This window comes from Bacillus rossius, chromosome 7, assembly GCF_032445375.1.
Source record: "Bacillus rossius redtenbacheri isolate Brsri chromosome 7, Brsri_v3, whole genome shotgun sequence".
NCBI lineage: Eukaryota > Metazoa > Arthropoda > Insecta > Phasmatodea > Bacillidae > Bacillus > Bacillus rossius.
In genome coordinates this window covers 48,139,012-48,163,880 of record NC_086335.1, presented here as the reverse complement: position 1 = coordinate 48,163,880, position 24,869 = coordinate 48,139,012, and the positions used below count along the sequence as shown (strand labels likewise).

At 35.6% G+C, this 24,869-nt stretch overlaps 1 protein-coding gene across 1 annotated transcript in view; it reads left to right on the top strand.

Moving 5' to 3' along the window:
• LOC134533977 (ATP-dependent RNA helicase DHX8) overlaps positions 1-24,167 on the top strand; it is a 38,907-nt gene extending 14,740 nt beyond the window's left edge. Inside the window, exons 9-20 of the mRNA XM_063371838.1 lie at positions 1,326-1,449; positions 3,005-3,186; positions 4,091-4,338; positions 6,188-6,306; positions 8,678-8,902; positions 9,493-9,674; positions 10,217-10,357; positions 15,024-15,317; positions 17,182-17,303; positions 19,158-19,361; positions 21,063-21,242; positions 23,729-24,167. Coding sequence (XP_063227908.1) covers positions 1,326-1,449; positions 3,005-3,186; positions 4,091-4,338; positions 6,188-6,306; positions 8,678-8,902; positions 9,493-9,674; positions 10,217-10,357; positions 15,024-15,317; positions 17,182-17,303; positions 19,158-19,361; positions 21,063-21,242; positions 23,729-23,951 — 2,244 coding nt within the window. The 3' untranslated portion in view covers positions 23,952-24,167. The remainder of the gene's footprint in view (positions 1-1,325; positions 1,450-3,004; positions 3,187-4,090; positions 4,339-6,187; positions 6,307-8,677; positions 8,903-9,492; positions 9,675-10,216; positions 10,358-15,023; positions 15,318-17,181; positions 17,304-19,157; positions 19,362-21,062; positions 21,243-23,728) is intronic.
• The last annotated feature ends 702 nt before the right edge of the window (positions 24,168-24,869 follow it).

The following is a 24,869-nucleotide window of genomic DNA, read 5'->3' as shown; positions in this document are numbered from 1 at the left end:
GTTCAGTAATAATTCCATTGAGTCTAGTCGAGTCCATACTTGAAAATTATTTTTAGTCGATTTGAGTCAGGTTCTTAAAAATCGAGCGGAGCTCGAGTAGTTACAGAAATTTTAGAGATTAATTTTGTTTCTGTGTTAATGTTAATTTACCATTAACATTATATTAAACTTCATATATGTTTTCAATGACTATGTCATTTGTGTCAAGTGAATAAGTAAACTATAACTATCAATCAGACCTATTTATAATTTATTTTAAAATTGGCTATTTTATTCCACTGTATTCTGGAAAATTCTGTAGACGTAAAGGCTTTTGAAGTCAAGGAAAATTGTGTGGTAAAGTTAATTAAGTATGAGGAGATATCAATGATAGCTTAAACAATGTTTTTCTCACTTCAAATTATTTTAACCCTGCAGTTTTAGTATACTGTGATTCTGAAGGAGAGTATCATTCCTAGGAAAAATCCAATATTCTTTTTGAAACTTCCTAACATGTTTTCTAAGAGAACATTGTGATAGACAAAAAAGGTAGTTTACCAGTAGTTCATTTTTTTTAAAGAGTGGTTAGGTCAGGTTAGCTACATTACAAATGGTGAGAATGATTGGTTGGGTTTAGGCATTCACCATTTTACTAAATAGTTATGAATATATTTGGTGTAACACTCGTTTTTGTGGCGAACAGTGGTACTATCAATGATAGAAAAAATGTAAATTCAAGACATTAAAAATTTTTCTTTTAATAGTTTGTCTGCTGTTTTACAAATCTCTGACGTACAGCAGGCTATTCCAAAATAGTGTATTTTCCAGTGTTTTTAAATTTAAATAGTGTAAGAAATATTTTATATTTTTCAAGCAGTGTAACTATACAAAATTAACAGTACTTAAAGAAAACTCTGTAAATATAAATATGAGATTACATTGGGAATTTTTGCAAAATAATGATAGTAATTTTATACTTTTGAAAATGTCAAATATGTAAAAATTTATAATAAAAAAAAAGAGTATATATTTGTCCTGTTGAGTATAAAGAACTCAACTTTTGAGTCGAGTCGAGCTTTAGTTAGTCGTTTGACTTGGCTCAAGTTTTTGAGTCTCAGCCCATCCCTGGTAATTGAAAAATATTTTTGAACACATTTTGTGCACAGAAATTATTAATTTGTCGAAGATCAAAATATAAAATGATATGTGAAATGAATTTTTTTACGTGGTGTTGTTTTCTATCTCATAAATTGTGGTATGGTACATAATGGTGAAAGTCAAGTATTTATCATGTGATCTGAGTACACATAATCACCAAGTATGATATGGTTTCTATTTATTTTTAGGCAGCTATGATGCAGAGTGCTCTAGCCAAAGAGCGACGAGAGGTGAAGATGTTACAGCGAGAACAGGAAATGGATTCAATACCTACAGGCCTCAACAAGAACTGGATTGATCCATTACCAGAGAGTAAGAACTATTTCCCCTTTTTGATTATTATGATAAATTTTCTTTTTGGATAGTTATTTTTAGATACTACCGTATTTTTCCACGTATGGGACAAGTTTTAGTTTATGTGAGTTTTTCACTGTGGGTAAATAATAGAAGTTTAACATTCTGGTGTGTGGTGTATGTGTGTAAATAACTCTCCTGTATTGGTTTTTTATTTCTAATAAATATAACATCGCAAGTAGATAAAAGTTGTTTAGTTACAGTATTTCAGCAATGTGTGTAAAGCACCATCAATTGCACCATTATGCTGTGTGTGTCGCCCACTTGGCTGACTCCATGCTGACTCCATGCTGTGCTAGCATTTGGATGGAAAGTAAAATCTAAAAATAAACAAGCCAGAGTTTGGTGCATTTGGCCATGTAGCTGTGTTGATGGTTCTCTCTCCCTCTCCCATCCCTGTAAATGTCCGTAAACTGGCACCCTCCACAATTTTCACGTGTCTATCTCGACAGGTTGTTATGATGCAACTGTGCCCAAACATTATTTTTGCATGAGATTTCCCAAGCTTTCAAATGCACTGTGATTTTTTTATTCATCATTGTTCTCACATATTAATTAGGGTAGTAAGCCAATTTCTCATAAGTTTTGTTTGATTTGATAGGAGTGTGGCTCAGTTAACAGGGTAAAACTGATTTTTTTCATAATCACAGGCAAATATTGTAGTACCTAACAATTGTTACTAAGATATTATTTGGTTTTGAGTGTCATTACCTCACAATCTCTTAATTATGTCAGTGATTAAATACAATTTATTTACCGTATGAAAAAAAAAATAGAAAATTTTTGTATGTTAAATTATAGTGTCCTGTCTGTATTAACTGTTTTAAATTATTGCAATAGTCATAAGAAAAATATATAACATTATTTGTTCATAGTTATATTTGTAAATAAGACAGGTTTTTGTCCCATGTAAACAAATTGAGAATAGTTTGCCAAGCATTAAAGCATTATTGTAAATAATATTGATTCTGATGGAATCAGAATTGAAATCAGAGAATCGAATCCCAAATACATATTAGAATCTAAACTGTAATCGGAATTGGCATATTTTGGGACTCGACCCAACGCTAGTTTATACCATAAACATAATCCGAGTCTAGAGCTTGCCCTGCAGTGCATCAATGACTGATTATGTATCACTAGAGATTGTAGGGTGCAAGCATTTTTTTATTTGGAGGCAGGAGAGGGTTGATGGTGTGGGCAGGGTCTCTCAGATCTGGTCGATGGAACTGACGGCGGTGCCCCTTACTGTCTGATGACTTCTCTTTTTACAATATGATTAACCTAAATATAAAACTACAGGAATCAGTAAACAAATAAACTATCTTGTTATGCCTAAAAAATAATTATTTTAAAATAACGCAAGAGATGTACATTTATCTTATTACATTGAAACCATTATTCCTTATGCATAGGTAGCCAGTGATTTTATAAGAGTCGGTTCTTCCACTGACTGCTACAAACATCCTCTAACTAGAGTATCATACATGTTGATTCTTATATGTATTTCCAGCCGACAGCAGAACACTGGCTGCCAACATGCGTGGTATTGGACTGACCAACCAGGACCTCCCGGATTGGAAGAAACATGTCATAGGAGGAAAGAAAAGCTCGTTTGGTCGCAAAACAGACATGACTCTCTTGGAACAAAGGCAAAGCTTGCCAATCTACAAACTCAAGGATGAGCTGACTAAGGTATGGTGTTTGATGTTTGTTTACAACGTACAGTAATTCTCTAACACGGTGGAGCTCGGCTAGCCATTATATATATTTAAGGTGGACCAAGTATTGATCTGATGAGTTGGTTTTATTTTTAATCTGAGGAACCTACATAAATAACTAAATAAATAGATACTAGTGATAGTATTTCATGATAAAAAATATATATATGTTTTCAATTTGTATATGATCCCATTTATGTACTAATATTTTATTTGGTATATTTAAATAAAATTGCTGAATAGTGAAACCTATTTATTGGAATATCAACTAGAGAAATTTGAAACTTTGATGTTCAAAATCTAGATATAAACTTATTTCCTTGTGTTGGCATAATTTTTATTATTGAAGGAAATACTTTTTTCAAAAACACTAGTAACAAATAATATAAACAATATAATGTTAATACTGCATTAGTTTAATACATTAAATTGCTGTTAGGTTTCTCAAGGTACTTAGAAATTAAAACTTATTCACAGAGAAAATTTATTAAAAGGGTACAATTGTACATATGTATTTACAGGTCGTGTGATATTTGTTTTAAACATTTTGCAGGGAATTTTAAGTGGGATTTTCTTAAAAGTTTTATTCTAGTTTATAATTTTTACGTATTCACTTAAAAGGTGACCCATTGTTAATGTGTTCTTTTTATTTATTTTAGGGGTGGTTTGCAGAATTTTAAATGAATGGAGGGGGAGAAAAATGTATTTTTTTTTAACTTCCAATTTCAGTGCACAGTATTTGAAATGGGACTGCGAAATCTAAGCGAATTACCTCCGATTCCGTGGTGTTTTGGTTTGGGGGGAGGCTATGCCCAGTTGTCGAAGCTGGAAGGCAGGCACGGTGTCTGCCACGGGGGTTGTTGCGTGCCGTGCCGCAGGCTGTGACGGAGAACCAGATCCTGATCGTGATCGGCGAGACGGGCTCGGGCAAGACGACGCAGATCACGCAGTACCTGGCGGAGGCGGGGTTCACGAGCCGCGGCAAGATCGGCTGCACGCAGCCCCGGCGGGTGGCCGCCATGTCTGTGGCCAAGCGCGTCGCGGAGGAGTTCGGCTGCCGCCTGGGGCAGGAGGTGGGCTACACCATCCGTTTCGAGGACTGCACCAGCCCGGAGACCATCATCAAGTGAGTGCCTCGTCGCCGCCCCCCGAGGTGCTGGTTGCAGCATCTGCTGTCTTTCCTGCATGCAAAAAAAAAATCAAAGTTTGATCCCTCTGAGAATCGAACCCCCCATCGCGTGTGATCTGCCCACTCTAAATTGCTTCTAAATTTGGCATTTTCTATGACTGCAATCTCCCATAATCCAACATTATTTTATACACTAAAAAAAGCTTTAAGTGGAATCGGGTACTAATCCAGCTGCTTATCTTGGGAGGGGCGAATGACTGGAGGATTTTCGGGCGGTATGAAATGTGTCCCAGTTAAATTGGAGGTTCGAAATTTTGGAAAATAATAGCACATTTAACATTTAAAGCCTGTTTTAACTTATTTCTCTCGCCTTTAAAATTTGTTATCAAAGTTATGAAATACATTCATTGTTTGTTATTATCTCTACTTTTTTTTTAGATCCAAGGTTTGTTTGGAAAAAGAGGGGGGCGGGGGGGATTATCGTGTCTACCACCCTTCCCATAGGACTGCCACTGAATAAAATCTAATTTAACCACTGGTTTCAATTTTTTATTTATTTATTTTTGGGTTGACATATCCTTAATTATTCATATTATCTGGCGGGCTGTCGCTATGTTTACCTCATATATGCAATAATGTAAAAAGAAAGAAAGATAGAAACAGGAAATATATGATTTTTTGTTCGTATATACATATAGGTGTTTCTAAATGCCCACTTTCCAGGAAATTTGTGAAAATATTTGGTATTTTGGCAATAAATAAGTTTCGCGACTTCCTGCTTCAAATCGACGTATCGTTTTGGCTTCCAGCAGCATGCATCTCCCACTGCACCACTCGAGTTAGGAAGTTTGGGGAGAAAGAAGGGAGGCCCTTGTCCACAGAAAGGAACCAACCCAGAATTTACCAAGAAAATTTTTAGAAACCTTGGGAAACACATTCCAGAGGACTAGGGTTCCTATGCTGTCTATCCATCATGATTTCAGTTTTCCATGGTTTTCAGAATGTATCAGCCCATAACCATCAGGGCTTACAAAGTGGTTCTTGATTATAGTTTCATTTTATTCCGTAACTTAAAGATTTAAGTGTTTCTCTTTGTCCTATTTGCAATTGAAGTTGTGGTCCAATTTGCAATACCGTGTTTGTAGTGGAGATATCATTGCTTATCAATAGGGACAAACTGTATGGTGAATTGCGAAAAAACATAAATAACACCGAAAAGCAGCCGTTGCACCATTAAACACTGAAATGCAAGTTAATACACTATAATGCATCAAAATTCAATGAAAATAATGATATTAATCAGTCTTTGTAGTAAAATGTAAAATAAAACACAAAAATTTAAATTTTAATGCATTAAATTCAATGAACCTAAATTTGTCAGCATGAAGTTTGTACCAAAATGTATGTAAAGAATTGTAAAAATTAATTTTACTTTTTTTTAGCTTGCATAATTATCTCAACAGTAACTTATTTTTACATTCAGGACATCTGCGTTACAAATTTTCCAAACACACAATTACTTTCAGATTAATTTTTATTCTGAATAGTTCTGCCCAAGACATATGTTTAATGAATTATTTTATTGTAAAAGTGCAGGTAGTGCACCATATATTAGCCAATTTGCACTATTTTGGTGAAATTAGTTTTAAGAAATATCTTTATGAATAAAATGAATTTATATAAATAAAAACAGTAACACTAAGATCTCCTGTTTTAAAAATGAAATTACCTTAAAAATCAAACCATATAATATTTTCCCTACTTATCAAGTGTACAAATAAATCAGAGTTTCAGAATAAATATGTATGTATTCCTTGAGTTGAATGAACCACTCACTCTCTTGCAGGTACATGACAGATGGCATGTTGCTGCGTGAATGCCTGGTTGACTTGGACCTCAAGTACTACTCTGTGATCATGTTGGACGAAGCCCACGAGCGAACTATACATACTGACGTTTTGTTTGGTAAGTCTCTGTAGTGCAACTGAAAATAAAATTAATTAATTTTATAACTGTAAAAAAAATAAAATACAATAGACAAAATGGAATCAAGGGTATAAAAAATATTACCAGTGTCTTGTCCGTTATCTTTTAGTTAGGTAGTTGGGAAAGGGGTGGGGGAGGGGTAAATTAGGTGGTATAATATGAAAGGTGAGGTGCCAGAGAGTGAAGTAGGAAGTAGGCCACCTCACACCCTCCTGTAGTATACCGACAAAGAGCAGTGTGTCACAACACCAATGCCATATTTTTTACGCGCCAGCTGAGACATGGGACCCAAAGACTTCACTTGTATCCATGGAACTCTTGTAATGATGGATATTTGGGTGACCCTGAAGTTGAAAATGTAAAATTTTTATGCCCAAAATTAAAGGTGCGATCCATATGCAGGGGTGACCCTTCTGTGAGTACACACGGTAGCACCCTACCATTGATATAGGAGCTGTGTCATGTAAGGATAGTCTTGACTTAATGACTGTTCTTAAGTTGTTTAATAGGAATCAAGAAATTAGAATGTAATTCTTCAAGTCTAGGTTAGATACTTTGTCCAGTGTAATTCATAGTTGGATTCATTTCATAAAACTTAATTTAATTTGTCCATAGTTCAGTTCAAAATTTCTTTTTAAAGCAAAATTTGTGTTACCATTATAGGATTATTTCTATCAACCCTGCACTGTATTTGATGCTTTTATTTGCTTTTCAATAAAAACCATTCTTTTAAAAAAAATTAATACACAAACATAAGAATCAGCATCGGCTGATTTTGGCCTGTTGTCTGTGGGTTTGTGTAGTCATCTTTTTTTTTTTTTTGTAAATTTTTGTGTACAAAAAAAATTGGTTGTCTGTAAAGTTGGTTTATGGACAATAGTTTAACGTGACAACGTCATAACAAAACATTGATGAAATGATTAATCCAGAAGAAAAGGAAATATCATATTCGGCCTGAGACTGAGCCGTAATACGTTTTTGCAACCAAACCATTTAGGCCTTAAAAATATTATATTCTTTAAGGAAGAATTTTTTTTAATTTTTCTATCTTTTGTATGATAAAATCTACCTCTGCATAGTTTTATGAATAAAATTGAATCATTTTTATTGAATTATCACTATTTTGTATGGATACAAAGGAGTGAAATGAAATGTACAATTTAATTAATAAATTTACTTTTATTTGCATTCATTAATTCAAATATATTTATTACTTTTGAAGTGTCGGGCGCGTCGTATTTATTTTTACAAGTACACAAAAAAATTTCGCTTCGGCCGGGATTCGAACCGTCATCCTGTGTATTGGTAGTCAGCGTTGCTAACCTCACAATCACAAGGCCATATTGGAAACAATTGTTTCAGATGTTATAAATTAATAATATTCCACGCACGATATTTGTTTGAATTTCTTTTAAATAGCATATTCTGTTGGACACGAAATATTTACACGCTCGTGGGCTCATAACTATAATACGGTGTGTGATTTAGTTGATCAAATAATAACTCATGACAAATAATTACCAATCTCAAACTAAAGCGTGAAAAGTATCATACCAGCAATAAATATTTATTTACACAGCTAAAACAATACTCATAGAACACTGTTTAAATATACTGATTTACACTAGTAATTAAAATAATACGTACTTGTAAGAACGCCATTTCCTTGCGAATATACTCCCGTGGCGCGGTGCACAACAATAACCTCGAATCCCGCTATGTTGTCGTCTGTCCAAAGCCGTGTGTGGCGACATGCGCAGGCGTGATCCAACCGGCGCGACCCGCCTATCCCTGCAGCATGGCGGGGTGAAACCTGAGAAATACGCCGCCATGTGCCGGCCGAGTTCTCTGTACCGTCCGCAACATACCAGAGAGATGCCACGCATGCGTAAACAGGACACATCCGTAGTGGGACATCCGTAGTGGGACAATTTTTTGTGCGTGCAGCCAGCGTTCATTGATTTATTAGACGTCACGTCAAAAATTTCTTTAAGAAAGTGAGAAGTCTTGCATATAATAATGTTGCATTATATATAACATCAACTATAGAAGGTGGTGAAAAAAATACTAAGAGAAGATGAATTATTTTGACTACGTGTTCATGTTGAGAAATACCGATCGGTCTTCTGTGGCGTGCTCAGTGAAGCATCATGCCAATCCAGCAAGAATCATGGGATCATCCCAACAAGGGGCATGACTCAATTTACTAGCACTAAGATGGGACCAAGAGCCCAAGAGGTTCTAAGTACACTCTACTCTTGGAGATCCCAGTCTTGACCTGTGAACATACCTGTGTGATACTTAATCCTTACTTACCCTTAGCATGTTCAAATCTATTTTTTTTGTACAGGTTTGCTGAAACAGGCCGTGAAGAAACGGCCCGAGTTGAAGCTGATTGTCACTTCCGCCACGCTGGATGCAGTCAAGTTCTCCCAGTATTTCTTTGAGGCGCCAATCTTCACGATACCTGGCCGCACGTTTCCTGTCGAGGTCCTGTATACCAAAGAACCAGAGACTGATTATCTGGATGCCTCTCTTATCACCGTTATGCAGATACACTTGAGGGAACCTCCAGGTAAACACTACTAAGTTTTATTTGTGTCACTATTAAAAGAAATTCTTTAACATTTTCTACTTTTACGTCTGATAAGCCAATATTAGCGTATAAGATATGTTATAATGGCAGACAACACAATTTTAGAAGGTTATTATTGTGGACTTCTTGATTTTTAATAGTCTGTCATTTAGTGGTATTATGGAATTAGTGAGGAATGTACGTACTTAAGCCAACAAAGTGAACACCTAGGTGTAACTTTAGGGTTAGGTAGAAAACGCTTTTACAGTAAACTCCTGAATGCACCATATTATCGATTTTTACTCAAGTCTTTTGTTTTTCTTTGTGTGCGAGTACATTATTAGCATTTTAAAAAGTGAATTACACTTTTCCTAAGCCACTATAATCATAAATAAATTAAGTGTAATCATGTTTCAGTTTATGTTGTGTTTGGATGGAATCAACGAGAACTTACTCAGTCAACGTAGCATGACTACATCTGACTTGAAATGTGTAAGACATCTGTTTCAAAAAGTGATGTTTCCAGTTTGTCGTGCGCTCGTGAATTGGGTCGTAGAGCAGCGGACGACGGCTTGCTCGTGCTTGCGCAGGTGACATCTTGCTGTTCCTGACGGGGCAGGAGGAGATCGACACGGCCTGCGAGATCCTGTACGAGCGCATGAAGTCGCTGGGGCCCGACGTGCCGGAGCTCATCATCCTGCCCGTCTACTCCGCCCTGCCCAGCGAGATGCAGACACGCATATTTGACCCCGCGCCGCCCGGCTCACGCAAGGTGACCAGCGTTGCCAGAACTGCGTCCGTATAGTTCAACTGACACGTCTCTCAGCTTGAGACTTTAAATAGACTTTCTTAACTTACACTTTAAAAACTATAATGATAGTTATTTACCTTGTATTCTAATGTTTGTGAATTCCAAAATTTACAATATTTTATGGACTTTTTTTGATAATTAAGTGTGAGATCATTTGTTAAATCAGATTTAATATCTGGTTTTATATGACACCAAACTGGATAAAAATAAATACAGATCATAGCTATGTAGTGTGTTATAATGTTGGTTTAAAAGATTTCAATGTAAAGTGTGCATTTTTACAAAACTGTTAATTTAAGTACATAAAGCAATGTACAGTAATTTTTCTTTCTTTTAAGGGTAGTTGGTTTGGATTCATATGACATAAAATTTTGATCACATATTTATTATTTTATTATTGACCAATTTGTTGGTTTGACATTTCTATTATACAGTATTATAGTAAGCAAAATGTGTACAACCACAACCAAGGATTAATGGCTATTTTTCTTGTGTTAATTTAGGTAGTGATTGCTACCAATATAGCTGAAACATCTCTTACCATTGACGGCATATACTATGTGGTAGACCCTGGATTTGTCAAACAAAAGGTGTACAACTCTAAAACTGGTATGGATTCTTTGGTTGTGACACCAATATCTCAGGTAAGTGTTTGGTATTTATGATTTTCATTTGCATGACTCGGTTTTGCCATTATTTCACTATGTAAAATGTTTTAAAATATTCTGAAAATAAGCTCTGAATTATAGATAACAAACCAGGCACATGGTGGAACAAGACAAAAACAATTGATGAACTGAATTGGCAAATGTGAATGGTTTGAGAATTTTACATGTTAAGGTTGCTGAAAGCCAGGAATTTTGATTATCAGTTTCATTGAGAGTTCTGGATTGTTATGGGGACTTTTCTAGTGTGTATAAAAAAACCATTGGTGACATGTTCAAGATGGAAGTGTGGATGTCAGTGGATGATGATGTTTGCAGTAGAGTGTAATCTTTACTTCCTGCATTTACATGGAGGGTTACCCGAAAATAAAAATAATGATATTGGTTGTAATTTAATTGTGCCTGTCTAGAAATAAAGTTTCTTTCATTTTAACACAATAGAACCTCTTTAAGTCAGATCATTTGGAATCAGAACCGATCCGGAATAACGAAAATCTGTTAAACTGGAGAATTTTGGAAAAACACAGTGTAAGACTACGTCACAGAGGAGATAAGAACCAGAGGCGAAATCAGTTGTGCACACCCGAACTTGCCGTGTTGACACATCGTAGGCTAGCCGCCATTTTTGTGGCAAGTATAATTCTGGCGTTGGTATAGCATTTTAAACTTTGGGATGCTGAAGAGATCAGTTTTATGAAAATGAATGAGTTTCGTAAACGTTTTGGAGCCACTTGGTGCTCAGCACCAAACTGTGGTCAACCTGAAAAAAGAAGCTTCTTCAGGTTTCCTATAGATGAAATACTGTAAGTAAAAATAACGTGTCAACCTAGTACCTATAAGTTCTGCAATGTTGATTCCACAACTTGCAAAATGTGGCTGTTACTTTCCTTCTTCTATTTGTTATCTTAAATATCAGTAATATTTTAGAGTGTAATGTGGGTTTATTAACTTATGCAGTAAACAAATAAAGGAATTATCGCGATTAAAATTGGCCTAGCGTGTTAAAATAAAATAGCTGCTTATAGACCTATAAGTGTTCGAGTAAAACCATCAGAGTGCTTTAAAACATAAGTGATGGGCTAAAATTTTCATTTATATGTACTTTTTTCATGTGGGTACATATAGTGTTGAGTAATGATTTCATTAACATGAAACGTAATCAGTTCGGTTACCTAACCTGAGGTAAACCTAACCAAAAATAATTGTAACCTAATAAACCTTATCCCAATGTAATCTAACCTTATCATACTTAACAAATGAGGGTAAATGTTCCGTATTGCGTATCCAGGTGTATCCAGATATACCTTTGATCCTGATGGCATGATCCTGTACAACTGAACCTGTGGTACATGATGCTTTTTTTTTAGCAGTGGGGATGAGCGTAGCGCCGACACATTTTACAGTGCGAAAGCTGATATAAAAAATAAATTAGTTGTATGATAAATTACATCAGGTTTCGTGCTACACCTCAGCGCTACGTGTCAGGGATTTTTTTTCCAAGACTTTTGCACGAGAAGCTATTCCTGATATTTACTATATAATTTTAAGGTTGACTACCTACTGTCCTAGAACTAGGCCTAATACTTTCCATGCTTTACTCACTTAGGTACGTACTAAAAGAAAGTAATGATTAGTGTGCACGTCATTTGTGTATTTTTTTTTATATATATTTCTGGAGGATCAAATGCAACAAATTTGATATAGGTCTTCCCACTATTTTTTTCTTGTATGCAGATATGGTCATGGGTTGTGTGCTGTATAAACTCTGATTTCACGCAAATAAAATATTTCGTAAGTTGCCTATGCAAACACGCCGTCACACACGGACAAATAGGCTCGTAACTTAATTAAACATGCTCTTACACAACAAAAAATCACCGTCTCATAATACTTCACCACTTGCCAATCTACGCATGAATCGTAACTGAATGCATTCGTTACGTATGGTCCACGCATTAAACCTTAATGGCAAATTGAATATAATTATGTGTCGAGTAGAAATTTTACGGAATAATGATCCATACTTCAGGAAAACGTAGCATTCAACATGTGTTTATGAGCAGCGTACACGCCACAAACATGGCGGCCAACTTTTTGACTGTCTGCTGTCGAGTTCGCCAAGATCAAAGAGACTGCGCCTCTATTTCGTCTCTGGTTCACTTATATACTCTGTGACTACGTACTTACAAAATTGTTCTTTGTAAATAACAAATTATGTTTGAAACATACGTTACTTGTCAACTCCGTCTTGCCGCTACGCACTATGTAGTAATAGTAAACGCCCACTATAGTTACAATTGTGTGCACTTATTAATGCCATAAAATTCTTCCTGTAAAAAATTGGTTTGTAGAATGTATACTCTTTAACACACACTGATTATTATGTAAAGCTGCGTTATTTTTATTTTTATTTGTTTTACTTTCGTAGGTGTGTTGAGGCTGAAATTTTAGTACAGTAAGTCCTCTATTTACGTCGTACCGATTTACGTCGTTTCGGATTAACGTCGCTAATGTTTGAGTACTCATGTTTCAATTTAAGTTGTCGCCGATTCACAATAACATCGTTTGCAATGACCGTAAATCTTTATTTTAACCAAAACACCGTATATAATTCGTCTTTGTTTCCTTCGGTAGTTAATTTATGCTATGTAGCGTAAGCTACACGTTCACCGCCTTATCTTATCATACATCATGAGGGACGCTTCTTGCTCTCCGCGCGGTGATGCAATACTACCAGCCCGCCCGCTCGGCCACCCACGTATCTCGCACGTAGAAGTGTTATCTACTTCCCGCAACGACACAGCATTTTCTCCTACCCCTTCTGGCCGACCTTGGGCCGTGGCCGGCCGGTGGCATGAAACATGGCTCATTTTGCGTCGTTTCTATTTACGTCGCGGTTTTCAGGAACGCAACCCCGACGTAAACCGAGGACTTACTGTATGCAAAAAAATGCACTTGCACATTGCAATGAAAATTTAACACAAAGAAGTCCAATGTGTATGAACGTTTCATTTATTTGTGTTCAAACACAAGTACACTGTTTATTTTCGAACTAGTTAAAAAAAAGTTCTTGGAACAAACAAATTGAAAAACATATGCTCAAATATTGTTAATATTGAACTAATGTCTACAACTACTAGTACTATATATTGAAAAAATTCTGAACCAGCAAACAGAGATTTGCAATTTGGTTTTCTGTAGGTTTATTTATAATTTATTACTTGATGAAAGCTTTTGGACATACGCCATTGCTAATCACATGTATGTCTATAGAAGAAATCTACATTCAACCAAAAGACAAAAAAAAAAATTAAGCAAAAATTGCTGTAGTCAACAGGATTAATACACCACATAATATTCAATAACAGGAATATGGTAATCAAACAAAGAAAAACAAAGAAAAATGGACTAAGAGAACGAAAAAAAAAACACAAATGATGAATTGAACCCTAAAAAAAAAACAGCACAACAGTTAAAACGTGACAAAAAAAACAACAAAACGAAAAGACAAAAAAAACACAATAGTTTTTCAAAACAGAAACAAGCCAGCACAACAGTTGACACGAGACAAAAACACAACAAAACAAAAAGACGAAACAAACACAATAGTTTTCCAAAACAGAACAAGCGACGTTTCGGGAACTGCTATCTGCTCCCGTCCTCAGGCAGAGACGCACATGGTACGAAAATACAGGTGCAACTGAGTAGGGGCTGGAAAAATGAGGGTAATTATCAGAAAATGGACTACATCTTGCTTAGCCAATGGCAGACAAGCTGTCTCCCCATTGGCTGTGCACTATGGTAGGTTGAGTATTGGCTATTGTTTTGTGCTGCAGGGATGTTTCTCTCTTAATCAAAGGGATCCACATATTTTTAATTCAATGCTCTGCTGGCTGAAAATATATTTATTGCTAATAATGAAGGCTGATTCTTTGCTTTTCCTTTTTTTTTTTGCGGGTTCCTGTATGAGTGGTGGGGAGTCTTTCCAGAGAATTTTGTGGCTATTTTCCCATGTATGTTCAGCAAGTCTGGATTTTAGGGTTTCACCCTTCTTGCAGTTGTTTTTGTGTTCTTTGATTCGGGTGGCTTTTTTTTCTTCTTTTCAATTCATCATTTGTGGGAGTTTTTTTGTTCTCTTAGTTCATTTTTCTTTGTTTTTCTTTGTTTGTTGACCATATTCCTGTTATGTAATATTATGTGGTGTATATATCTTGTTGACAACAGCAATTTTTGCTTAATTTGTGTTTTATGTCTTTTGGTTTTTTGTATTTTTCTTCTACAGACATGCATGAGCTTAGCAATGGCGTACATATGTCCAAAAGCTTCATCAAGTCATGCACTCCCATTGCACAAATCTTTCAAAGATAATATAATTTTTTAGCTGAGAAAATTGTGTTAGAACAAACATGGCGTCAGTTATATTTAGCCCTTTGTTAATATGACAAATTCCCTGTTACAGTTTCCTTTTCATGTTATACCTTATTTATTGTTTCATGTATATGCCTTATTTAACCATGCCAAAGAAGTATAACTTCTTACGGAAGTTTCAGTGCAATAACATGTTTGGTGCTGGCTCTGAGTACGAGAGTGCGGGCTAGCCAGGGTATCGGAGCGGCAGGGGTGCAAGGTAGCGTGCTTGTCGAAGGCCCAGGCGAAGCAGAGGGCGGGCCGCGCGGGTCGCACGGGGCCGGGCAAGTGCTACCGCCTGTACACGGAGCGCGCGTACCGGGACGAGATGCTGCCGACGCCCGTGCCGGAGATCCAGCGCACCAACCTGGCCACGACGGTGCTGCAGCTCAAGACCATGGGCATCAACGACCTGCTGCACTTTGACTTCATGGACGCCCCGCCCGTCGAGAGCCTGATCATGGCGCTGGAGCAGCTTCACTCGCTCAGCGCTCTGGACAACGAGGGGCTGCTCACGCGCCTCGGCAGGAGGGTGTGTGTCCGCCCGTGTTGGCGCCTACCTGGGCAATAATAGAATAATAGGGCCACATCTCAAAAAAAATTCTACTTAAAGATATAAAATATATATAGATATAAGATATAAAGATATAAAAAAAGGTTGATTTATTTTATAGAAACAGTGCCGACATTATGCACTTCCTAATTGCTGAGGCTAAGAATGAACTTTCAATTATTCACTCTCCTGTAAAATTCCTGTAAAATTTAGTTTTTTTTTTATATGTGGCCCTATTATTCTCGGTGTGCGATATATGTAGTACAATAAATATTCACCTGAGATGAGATATGTCCTTATTACATTTTAAATTTGTAAAACAGAAATCAGAATAATACAGCCACATGTTGGCATGCGGCCTTATTATTCGTACAGCTGAGGGTGGGTTGGAATACACCATGGCCATATATTTTTGACTTGTGCCATGGAAACAGTGCCGAAATTATGCACTTCCTGATTGCTGAGGCTAAGAATAAACTTTCAATTATTCACTCTCCTGTAAAAAAAATTTTTTTTTTTTTTTTGAGATGTGGCCCTATTATTCTCGGTGTGCGATTATGGTGTGCAGACCTTCGGAAGAAACCACATGCTGGTGTCTGTTTACAATGAGCATTTAAGAACCTGCTCAGGGTGGATTTTTAGTTCTGTTTCCGTACTTTGTTTTTAAACTGTATTTATAGAATAGTGAAAATGGCATGGCGCTGCTCTGTCCTTAAATCTAACAGGAATCGCACTCTCTTGGGGAGTTGCAATAAAAATTTTAATGAAAATTATATTAATTACTGAATTAGTTATTAAGGGTGCTAAGTGTTTCTCTTGCCATGACCACCAACACACGCACCCATATACACACACATATAGAACCAGCAGAGTTGAGGCTTAAGGAAGGAAGTGGTGGCACATTGGGCAAGGTGGGCGTAGCCGTAGAAGATGTCCAGTTCATTTTCTATTTTGAAATAGAAGTTTTGGTGGTTTTGTTTTGTATTATATATATGATTGTTTTTAATGAAAATGGTGCATTATTCAATACTAGTGAATTAAATGTTTCTTAATTAGTTTAAAAAAAAAAATTTTATTCCGGCTGCATTTGAAAAAAAAATTGTAATAGGAATATTTGGTTCAGATTACTCATGTCATAACAAACACATTGGTTTGTTTAAAGTATTTACCTGAATGAATAATGTTAAAATTATGTAATGAAAAGTGAACGGTAGTTTAAAAAAAAAAACAAAAAAAAACATTCATTTTAAAAAATAACATAGCTCATATATTTTATGAAAAACTACATACCTACATTTATTTACACAATAATTGTGTTAAAGAGTTAGGTTTCAGTCAAGTTTTGTTTAAATTATGTTTTATTTCACAAATTAAATTTTGTTTTGATATTGTACAATGTAATAACTTAAGTGTTGGTGTTGTATTGTGTATTGACTCACTTTTTATTTCTGTTTTATCACCATTAACCTTAAGCATAAAATACTTGTGTACCCACATTACAAATTGGTTTGAGATTGGTACATAGTAGTTTCATCTGCAGCTCTACCATTAATCTTACCAATAGTTTGCAGTCCATTTAAATACTGTAGGTTTTGTCACCAATGAACCTACACATCTGTTCATAACATTGTCAATATAAGAAAATTGTATTATTTTCTGAATCATATTTATACAGTCTCTAACGATAAAATGACTTTAAAAAGGGGGATCTAAAAGAATTAATAATTTTATCTAAAAAGTATTATTTTGCAATACCTCTAATGCTTATTAATATGTAAAAATATTTATTGGTATGTACGAAACCATAAAAAAGGTGTTAATTTTGAAATGTTTGTTTTGGCAGATGGCAGAGTTCCCCCTGGAGCCAAACCTGTCCAAAATGCTCATCATGTCTGTCCATCTGAATTGCTCTGACGAAGTGCTGACTATTGTGTCCATGCTATCTGTGCAGAACGTCTTCTACAGGTAAAGATCAGTAGGGGGCAAAAGGATTGTTTTATGAAGCTCGTTTTTATGCCAGCAGGCGTATCGGGGGCAGCTTACAATTAAAAACACCTTACACTTGCATGTCTTACCTGGAAGCCTAGTTAGGGAGGTAGCACCTTTTCACCTCTCTTCTCCACCTACTTAACATGCATCGTTAATCAGCACTGCTCTCGCTTTCCATTGGATACCTTCCTCCCGGCGGCTTGATATGTGATAAAGAGGGCATGGAAGCTGTGATTACCAGTCGCCACCTACCTATCGCCTCGTTTCGCGATGCCTCAGCTAGTTTATTCTCTACCCATCGGAACTGCTTGCACGTCATGACCTGCGACCTTCAGCTATGACAACCGCCTGCCCGCTGCCACTGCCACCACCTTTTTGCTACCGATTGTAACATACGTTTACGAATGCCCTGTCTAGAAAGGTAAAGATTCCAACCATCCGTTTCTGGACGTGTCATGCTGTCTTTGAAAGGTATCTGTTGCCAACTGTCCGTTTCCGGACGTGTCAATCCGTCTGTCTACAGATGCCTCTTTACAGCATTGTGATCGTCGCAGGCAATTCCGCAGTTACGTGTACTTTTAACAGTTGGCGTTATAGGGCAGCTGTCAATGTGTATCAAGTTGTGATTTGTGTTGGGTACGGCCTTGCACTGGAAATTGTCTTGACAAATCATTTACTGACTGGAGCCTTGTTAATGCTTTGGCAGGGACACAAATTGCATTCGGTTAAGTGGGTATTGTATTTTCTTAAATTCAATAATATTTGTGGAGTTTCAAAGTTATCCTATCTTTGATGAAGACTTAGGTATGTTCCGGTTGATTTGGTTGGCTTAACATTTAAGAATTGAAATTTGCTGACAAGAATAATTATAATTATGAAGTAATTTAATGTTTAATCAGGAGAATGAAGCATAAATACAACAGAACCTTTAAAAGAAACAGAATTTTTGTTGTTTCTTTTGTAAGAGTAGAAATCATTGGTTTAGGGAGATATTCATTATTTCCAGGGAGTAATTGGTAGAGCCACAGTTATTTTGTGGATTCATCAACTCCAATCTAGACTCAGCTTGCCTATATATAACCAAGCCTTTTTAGGGATATCACATCTTTTGGTGGGTTTCATGTGATTGCGATTGTGACCACTTCTTCCCCTTGTTTATAATTAATTGGCCCAGGGTCATCAAGGGTGTTTCAAGATCACTGTATCCAATTGTCATCCTGCAGAACATGTATATGTGCTTCAAGTCTACTTTGCTAACCTATGAATCCATGATGATCATGCCTCTAGTAATTGGTTTAGGGAGGTATTTATTGGCATGAGTGTACAATCATTTAACCAATGTCTACACATAAACGTGACAAAGTAGATTTTTTTCTCTCTCAAAAATAGGTATAATTTTTTTCTCAAATATAGTATCATTTTTATATTATAAAAGGTGTTAACGTTCTGCTTCTAGGACACTTTTTTGTTAAAAACTTTTTCTGATTAAAAATATCTATTTTTTCTATGACAACAATGATGGACATCTTGGTAAGAAGCATTAAAACGTATGCACCTTACCAACTGTGAAACTAATGTGTGGATTTCATTGCTTTAAAAAGTGATTAATGAGACCTGTTCTGATATTTTTGTTTTGATACAATTTAAATTTATATTTGTTCAGTTAAATTTTTTAATTAATTCAAATTTATTTTTCAAATATCTTCACTTAAAAAGAAAAAGTGATAAATAGCATCATCTGAAATAAGTGCTGAAGTTAGCATTGTTATTAGTTTTATAGCATTTGCTGTGCTTTCAGGTATCTACCAATGTCCTATTGCATTTGTTTAGGCCCAAGGATAAGCAGGCACTGGCCGACCAGAAGAAAGCAAAGTTCAATCAGGCCGAGGGAGACCACCTTACGCTGCTTGCCGTATACAACTCGTGGAAGAACAATAAGTTTTCCAATGCCTGGTGCTACGAAAACTTTGTACAGATACGCACATTGAAACGTGCGCAAGACGTTAGGAAACAGTTGCTTGGAATCATGGACAGGTAAGATTTTATTGAACTTCTCCACAGCTGCATAACCACAGTTGACTGAGTAATAATAGCTGCTTTTGTCCTACTGTTAATGCAATAGGCTCTCTTCCCAACTATGGTGAAATTGTAAATATGAATTCTTCGGACAGGGATTAATGGGTTTTCTTTTCCTCGTCATAGTTAGGCCATCCCCCCATGTGTCCTAGCCAAATATTAATATTCATCTCAGCACAGTGTGTGGATGTTCGTTGTATTATTTTATTTATCGTGAGATGTAGTTTTGAACCATTTGTATAATTATTTATCTTGAAAATTTATTTTAAAATTAGAGATGTATGCAATATTTTCATGGTCGTTAACAAGGTATAAAAAAATTAAGGTGGATACCTACCTGTGTAACCCATGCTTATGAATAAGAATTAAAAACTTATTTTAGATTTTGGTATTTTATAAATTTTTTGTTGACACCAACAGTAACATTTATTGTTCCAGGTTTCATTGTGTAGAATTTTTTTCAAAAAATTCAATTTCAATTAAAATATCTTAAGATATAATACATAGGAGAGTTGGAAAGATAGTCAAATCATTAGAAAGAAAAAACTACATCTTAATGTCTGTGTAATGCAACATTTTCTTCAGACTGAATGTAAAACTAGGCCTGTGTGAAGCTTCGACTACAAGAATCCTTCGAAGCTCTTTTTAATATGAGAATTTGACTGCGCCAGGAAATTTGCTATTTGTTGCAAAGCTTTAAAACAATGGAAGCCTAAGATATGTTAATTCAAATATTTAGTTTTTTTATGTTTTGCTGTAATAAAATTGGTTACTCATAAAAATCAAAATGTGGCATTCCATTTGCTTTTTGATTGCTTAACATTAATATTAATATGGTTATTTTATACTTTTTATTGAATGGTGTACTACATTGTACCCAATTGGTCAATCACTTAATCAGTTCAAACATTACAAATGTTATACAATTATGTTTTTACTTCAATCCTGTATTATATAAAAATAAGTTTAATATAGCTTTGTCGAGAACAATGTTAACAATTTGAGTCGACTGTGAATATTTAAATCATTAAATTTTATATTTGCTTTGCATCAAAAAACTAGTATTCACACAGGACTATAATTTATTTGGGGTGGTTGAAGCTGGAAGCAAAGTTAAAACAAATATTATTGAAAATTTTTGAGTTCAAATATTTTTTTATATTGAGATTGTCTTATACCTATTTGAGTAGTTTATAGAGGTTTACAGGAGAAAAAACCTTAGTTAAAAAACTTTTATGACTTTAAAGACAAATATTTTAGAGAGTCATCTCAATCCATCACGACTTCTAATATTTGGTGAAGGTTAAGTCTGTGATAAACATTGAACACCATATATTTTAAGCCCCCTAAAAAATGCCAGATATGTGTGATAACTATTCTTGAGTAGTAATGATAACAGTACTGATATTCAACTAACAAACTTTATTAGAAAAACCAAGTGTTTTACTTCAAACAGAAATTTTTCATTGTTCATAAATGTCAGTGTGGGATAGAGACATCACAAAATGGCATTAATAGTAGTAGTGTGTTGCGATATGTATCTGCAATAAAGCAGCTCCATACATTTATAGGACAATCATTTCTTATACCATTCCTTGCTGGTTTTAGTGAATTTGGTTGAATTCTTACTTGCATGTAAATTTAAAAATATTTTTGCAGGCACAAACTGGACGTGGTATCTGCGGGGAAAAACACAGTTCGTGTACAGAAAACTGTATGCTCAGGATTTTTCCGAAATGCTGCGAAGAAAGATCCTCAAGAAGGTTACCGGACGCTGGTGGACAGTCAAGTGGTGTACATCCACCCATCCAGTGCCCTATTCAACCGCCAGCCAGAGTGGTATGTACACATCCTGGGATACCTTACATTTAGGGGTGTGCAAGAAAGGAAATTTAGCTTCGGGAATAATTCAGGAGGGAAAAATCAGTTTTCACTCAGAAAATCGGGAAAGTACACTATAAGCTTTATAAGATGCCAGTATAGTTCTAATTTTTTAAATATTTTTACCACAACAGCATTTAATTCTACAAAAATACAAAATCACTGCTTTTGTGTGATTAGAAGACCAGTGTTAGGTATCGTCAGTAGGTTTTTGTTTTAATGCGCTTTGAGGTAAAGCATAAGTAGTAACAAGCTGTGGCCATAACAGTTCTTGCTGTGTCTCATATTCTAACTTTACAGTTGGATGTTTTGTCAAATTCCATGTGAGACCTGATGTGCTACCATAGTTTGTTTTGAGATTTTTGGTGCACATCTTGCATTTGTCAGTTTATCGTTGCTTCTATTAAAGTAGTTCCAGATATGTTTCTTTTTGTCAGCCATGTTATACATACATAAACAAAACAATAATATTGAATGTGACCTACTGCCCTAAGTAAAATATTACCGTATTTTTGGCAGTATTAATATATGTCCTTGTAAAACTTCCAAAATTTTGTGAACATCAAATTACCCTCAGAGAAATAAATTATTAAATTTAGATGTATATTCACGATGTACAAGAAAAACGAGTGTTGCTGCCATCTCTTGCCAGCCGTAGCATAACCCCGCTCCTTAGTGAGGTATGAGACGATCACAGCATTCCTTGATGATTTTCATTATGTTTTCGTTTTTGATTTTTTAATCAAACATGAATTTAGACTTTGAAACTCAATTTAATTTAAGCAAACACAAACATTAGGTAATATGAATTGTAATTTCAACTAATGCTATAAACACGGGAAATTCATGTCATCCCGTGTTTGTCAGTATTCGATTTATTGGTGATTGTATTTGTTGTTATCACTGCAGATGTATGGTTCTCTCATTCTCATGCAATGGCCATATGCGGCTGTCCTGCCTGCTATGGTGCCATCGGATATGGGAATCCATTCATTTGCAGTGATAACCTTGTATTTGTCTTTATGTGTTGTGCCCACCTCTAAAGACGAATGTCTGTCTGTGAGCATGTTACAATGAAAAATAATTAAATATAATAATATCGCATTCAGCACATTTCATGCCGATTCGTTGCCCATTTTTTATTTGTAAATTATGATGATAATCATGATGTATATAATTTTATGGGATTTTTTTTTTAATTGTTATATGTTGACTTTGTTAAATAGTTTCTGTAATAAATGTGTTATCTTTTGTAAACCATAAAACAATTATTACTTTAGTTGTCGTTCTTTGGTTTTAGGCCAGATGGCCTGAAGTTGATGTGACAGAAGCTAAAAATTTTTGTACATTTTTATTCCCGAAAATACCGGCGGAAATATTAGTCCTTCCTGGCGAGAAAAAAAAGTAATGCAGTCCCGAAATTTTTCTCGAAAGTCGGGATACCGCAAACCCCTGTTACATACGTACCTAGGTATCTACCTTTGTTTATTGTTCTCGTGTATGTTCACGATCAAGATCACTAAGGAACTTACAGCTATACAAGCCCCTTAGCTATTTACTTAATTCGGATTAGTGTACGTTACTTTGGATTTTTTTTTATAGTTTTTTGCTGTGATTTGATGTTTCAGTAAGTGATCATAAATTTTTTATGGCATGACATGGCAGGGTATTATTCACATCTATCCAAGGATTAACTCCTGATTATGACCTCTATTCTGTAACTGGCAGGAAAAAAATACTGATTACTTAATGCAGGCAGCCACAAAAATGTCATGATAATAAGTAATTACAATTATGCCTAAATAGGTCATGCACATACGTTGTTGAACCAGGAGCTGTACAATTAGCTAAGGCTTGGTATTTGAAAAATTAAAAAATGGTGGGATGAATCCTCCAATTGGCAGTGACTTAAGTAACTTTGTGTCAGTGGAGGTGATGGTAAGCGACATCACTAGCAGCTCTTCACTGCAGTGGCACTCCAGTTTCACTGACTGGTCTTAGCTGGCAGGATAAAGTGCCGAGGAAATTTGAGAAGAAAGTTTAATAAAATGTCTGCAGCGGGCTGGCACTCCTGCACTCCTGAAGAAAAGTAGAAAACTAAAGCTATGCTTGCTGTCTTTTTATTTTTGAATGGTATTTTTTTTTTCAGATTAAAGAAGTGATTTTAATCCCTACGAATGTAGCATGTACCATTTAAAAAGATAAACTGACAAACACAAGTACGTACAAGTATGGCTTTTGGTTTGAGACCATTTAGGAGGAAATTATGATTAGTCTACCGAGTGGAAGTTCAGTTATCTGGAATCAGCAACTATCTTGTACCCATTCAGAGACTTCAAGAGTGCCTCCTGCCTCAGGGCTGAAACATGCACAGTAAAAGATAAGTAATGTGAATATTAGCAAGAATCAAACAATTTATTTTGGTGCGTGTTATCACTTTCCAGGGTGATCTACCACGAGCTGGTCCAGACAACGAAGGAGTACATGCGGGAGGTGACGACCATCGACCCCAAGTGGCTCGTGGAGTTCGCACCAGCGTTCTTCAAGTTCTCCGACCCAACGAAACTCAGCAAGTTCAAGAAGAACCAGCGGCTGGAGCCGTTGTACAACAAGTACGAGGAGCCCAATGCCTGGAGAATATCGCGCGTGCGCAGGAGGAGGAACTGAGCCAAGCAGTTGTTCCAGTACCTGCTGTGGGTCTGTTCATACTCTTTGTAAAAAAAAAAAAAATATTTTGTAGACATGTACAAAATTTTATTTCAAACTATTTCTTTTAATACTAGGATTTCAACTTGTGTTACTCAAAGTTACATGCACACGTACAGTGAATGCCATTAAGCATTTCTATGTAAAATTATTAATAAAATTTACAAGTTGTAAGTATATCAGTTTTTAAGTGTTAATATCACTTTCCTTCCAGTAGGGCCACACTAAGATTATTCGCAAGTGGGAAAATTTAGCGGATATTTCCACGTGTAATGTAAAAAGTTTGACAATCACAATCACACACACTAAGGAGTGCCTTCCAGTTTCATGGATATTTTAAGATCTAAGTGAAATGGTGGAAAATATTACATACTATGCTCACGAATATTTACAATGTTTGAGCTGAAATTTTCATACTTAAATTATGTTCCTGTAAATATTTACATTCCACTCCACTGGTAAACTAAATAGTCCAACAACTCCTATTCTAGCCTAGTAAATGAAGGTAAAAATTAGGGGTGAGAAAAACAAAAAAAAATCCAAATAAATTTTCTCTTGCCTGAAATGTTATTTAAGTTTCCTGTTGAACATAGTAAAAGTCCCTCTTGGGTGGGAGGATGGGAACATAATTTTTTTTTTTCCAACACGTCCATTGAATAGTGTTAAAAAAATGTGTGCATGGAGTCCAGATACAACAGCAGTGAAACTTCTTGCTAATTATATTATATTATTAGTAGGCCTGTGCGGATATAAGTTTTTTACTTTGAATGAATACGAATATTGAATTTGAATAATAATAATTAAAATCCCACTAAAAAAATTTTTTCACATGTAACAAATACATATTGAAAGAAAAAGTAAAATGTTTAGTGGCATCTG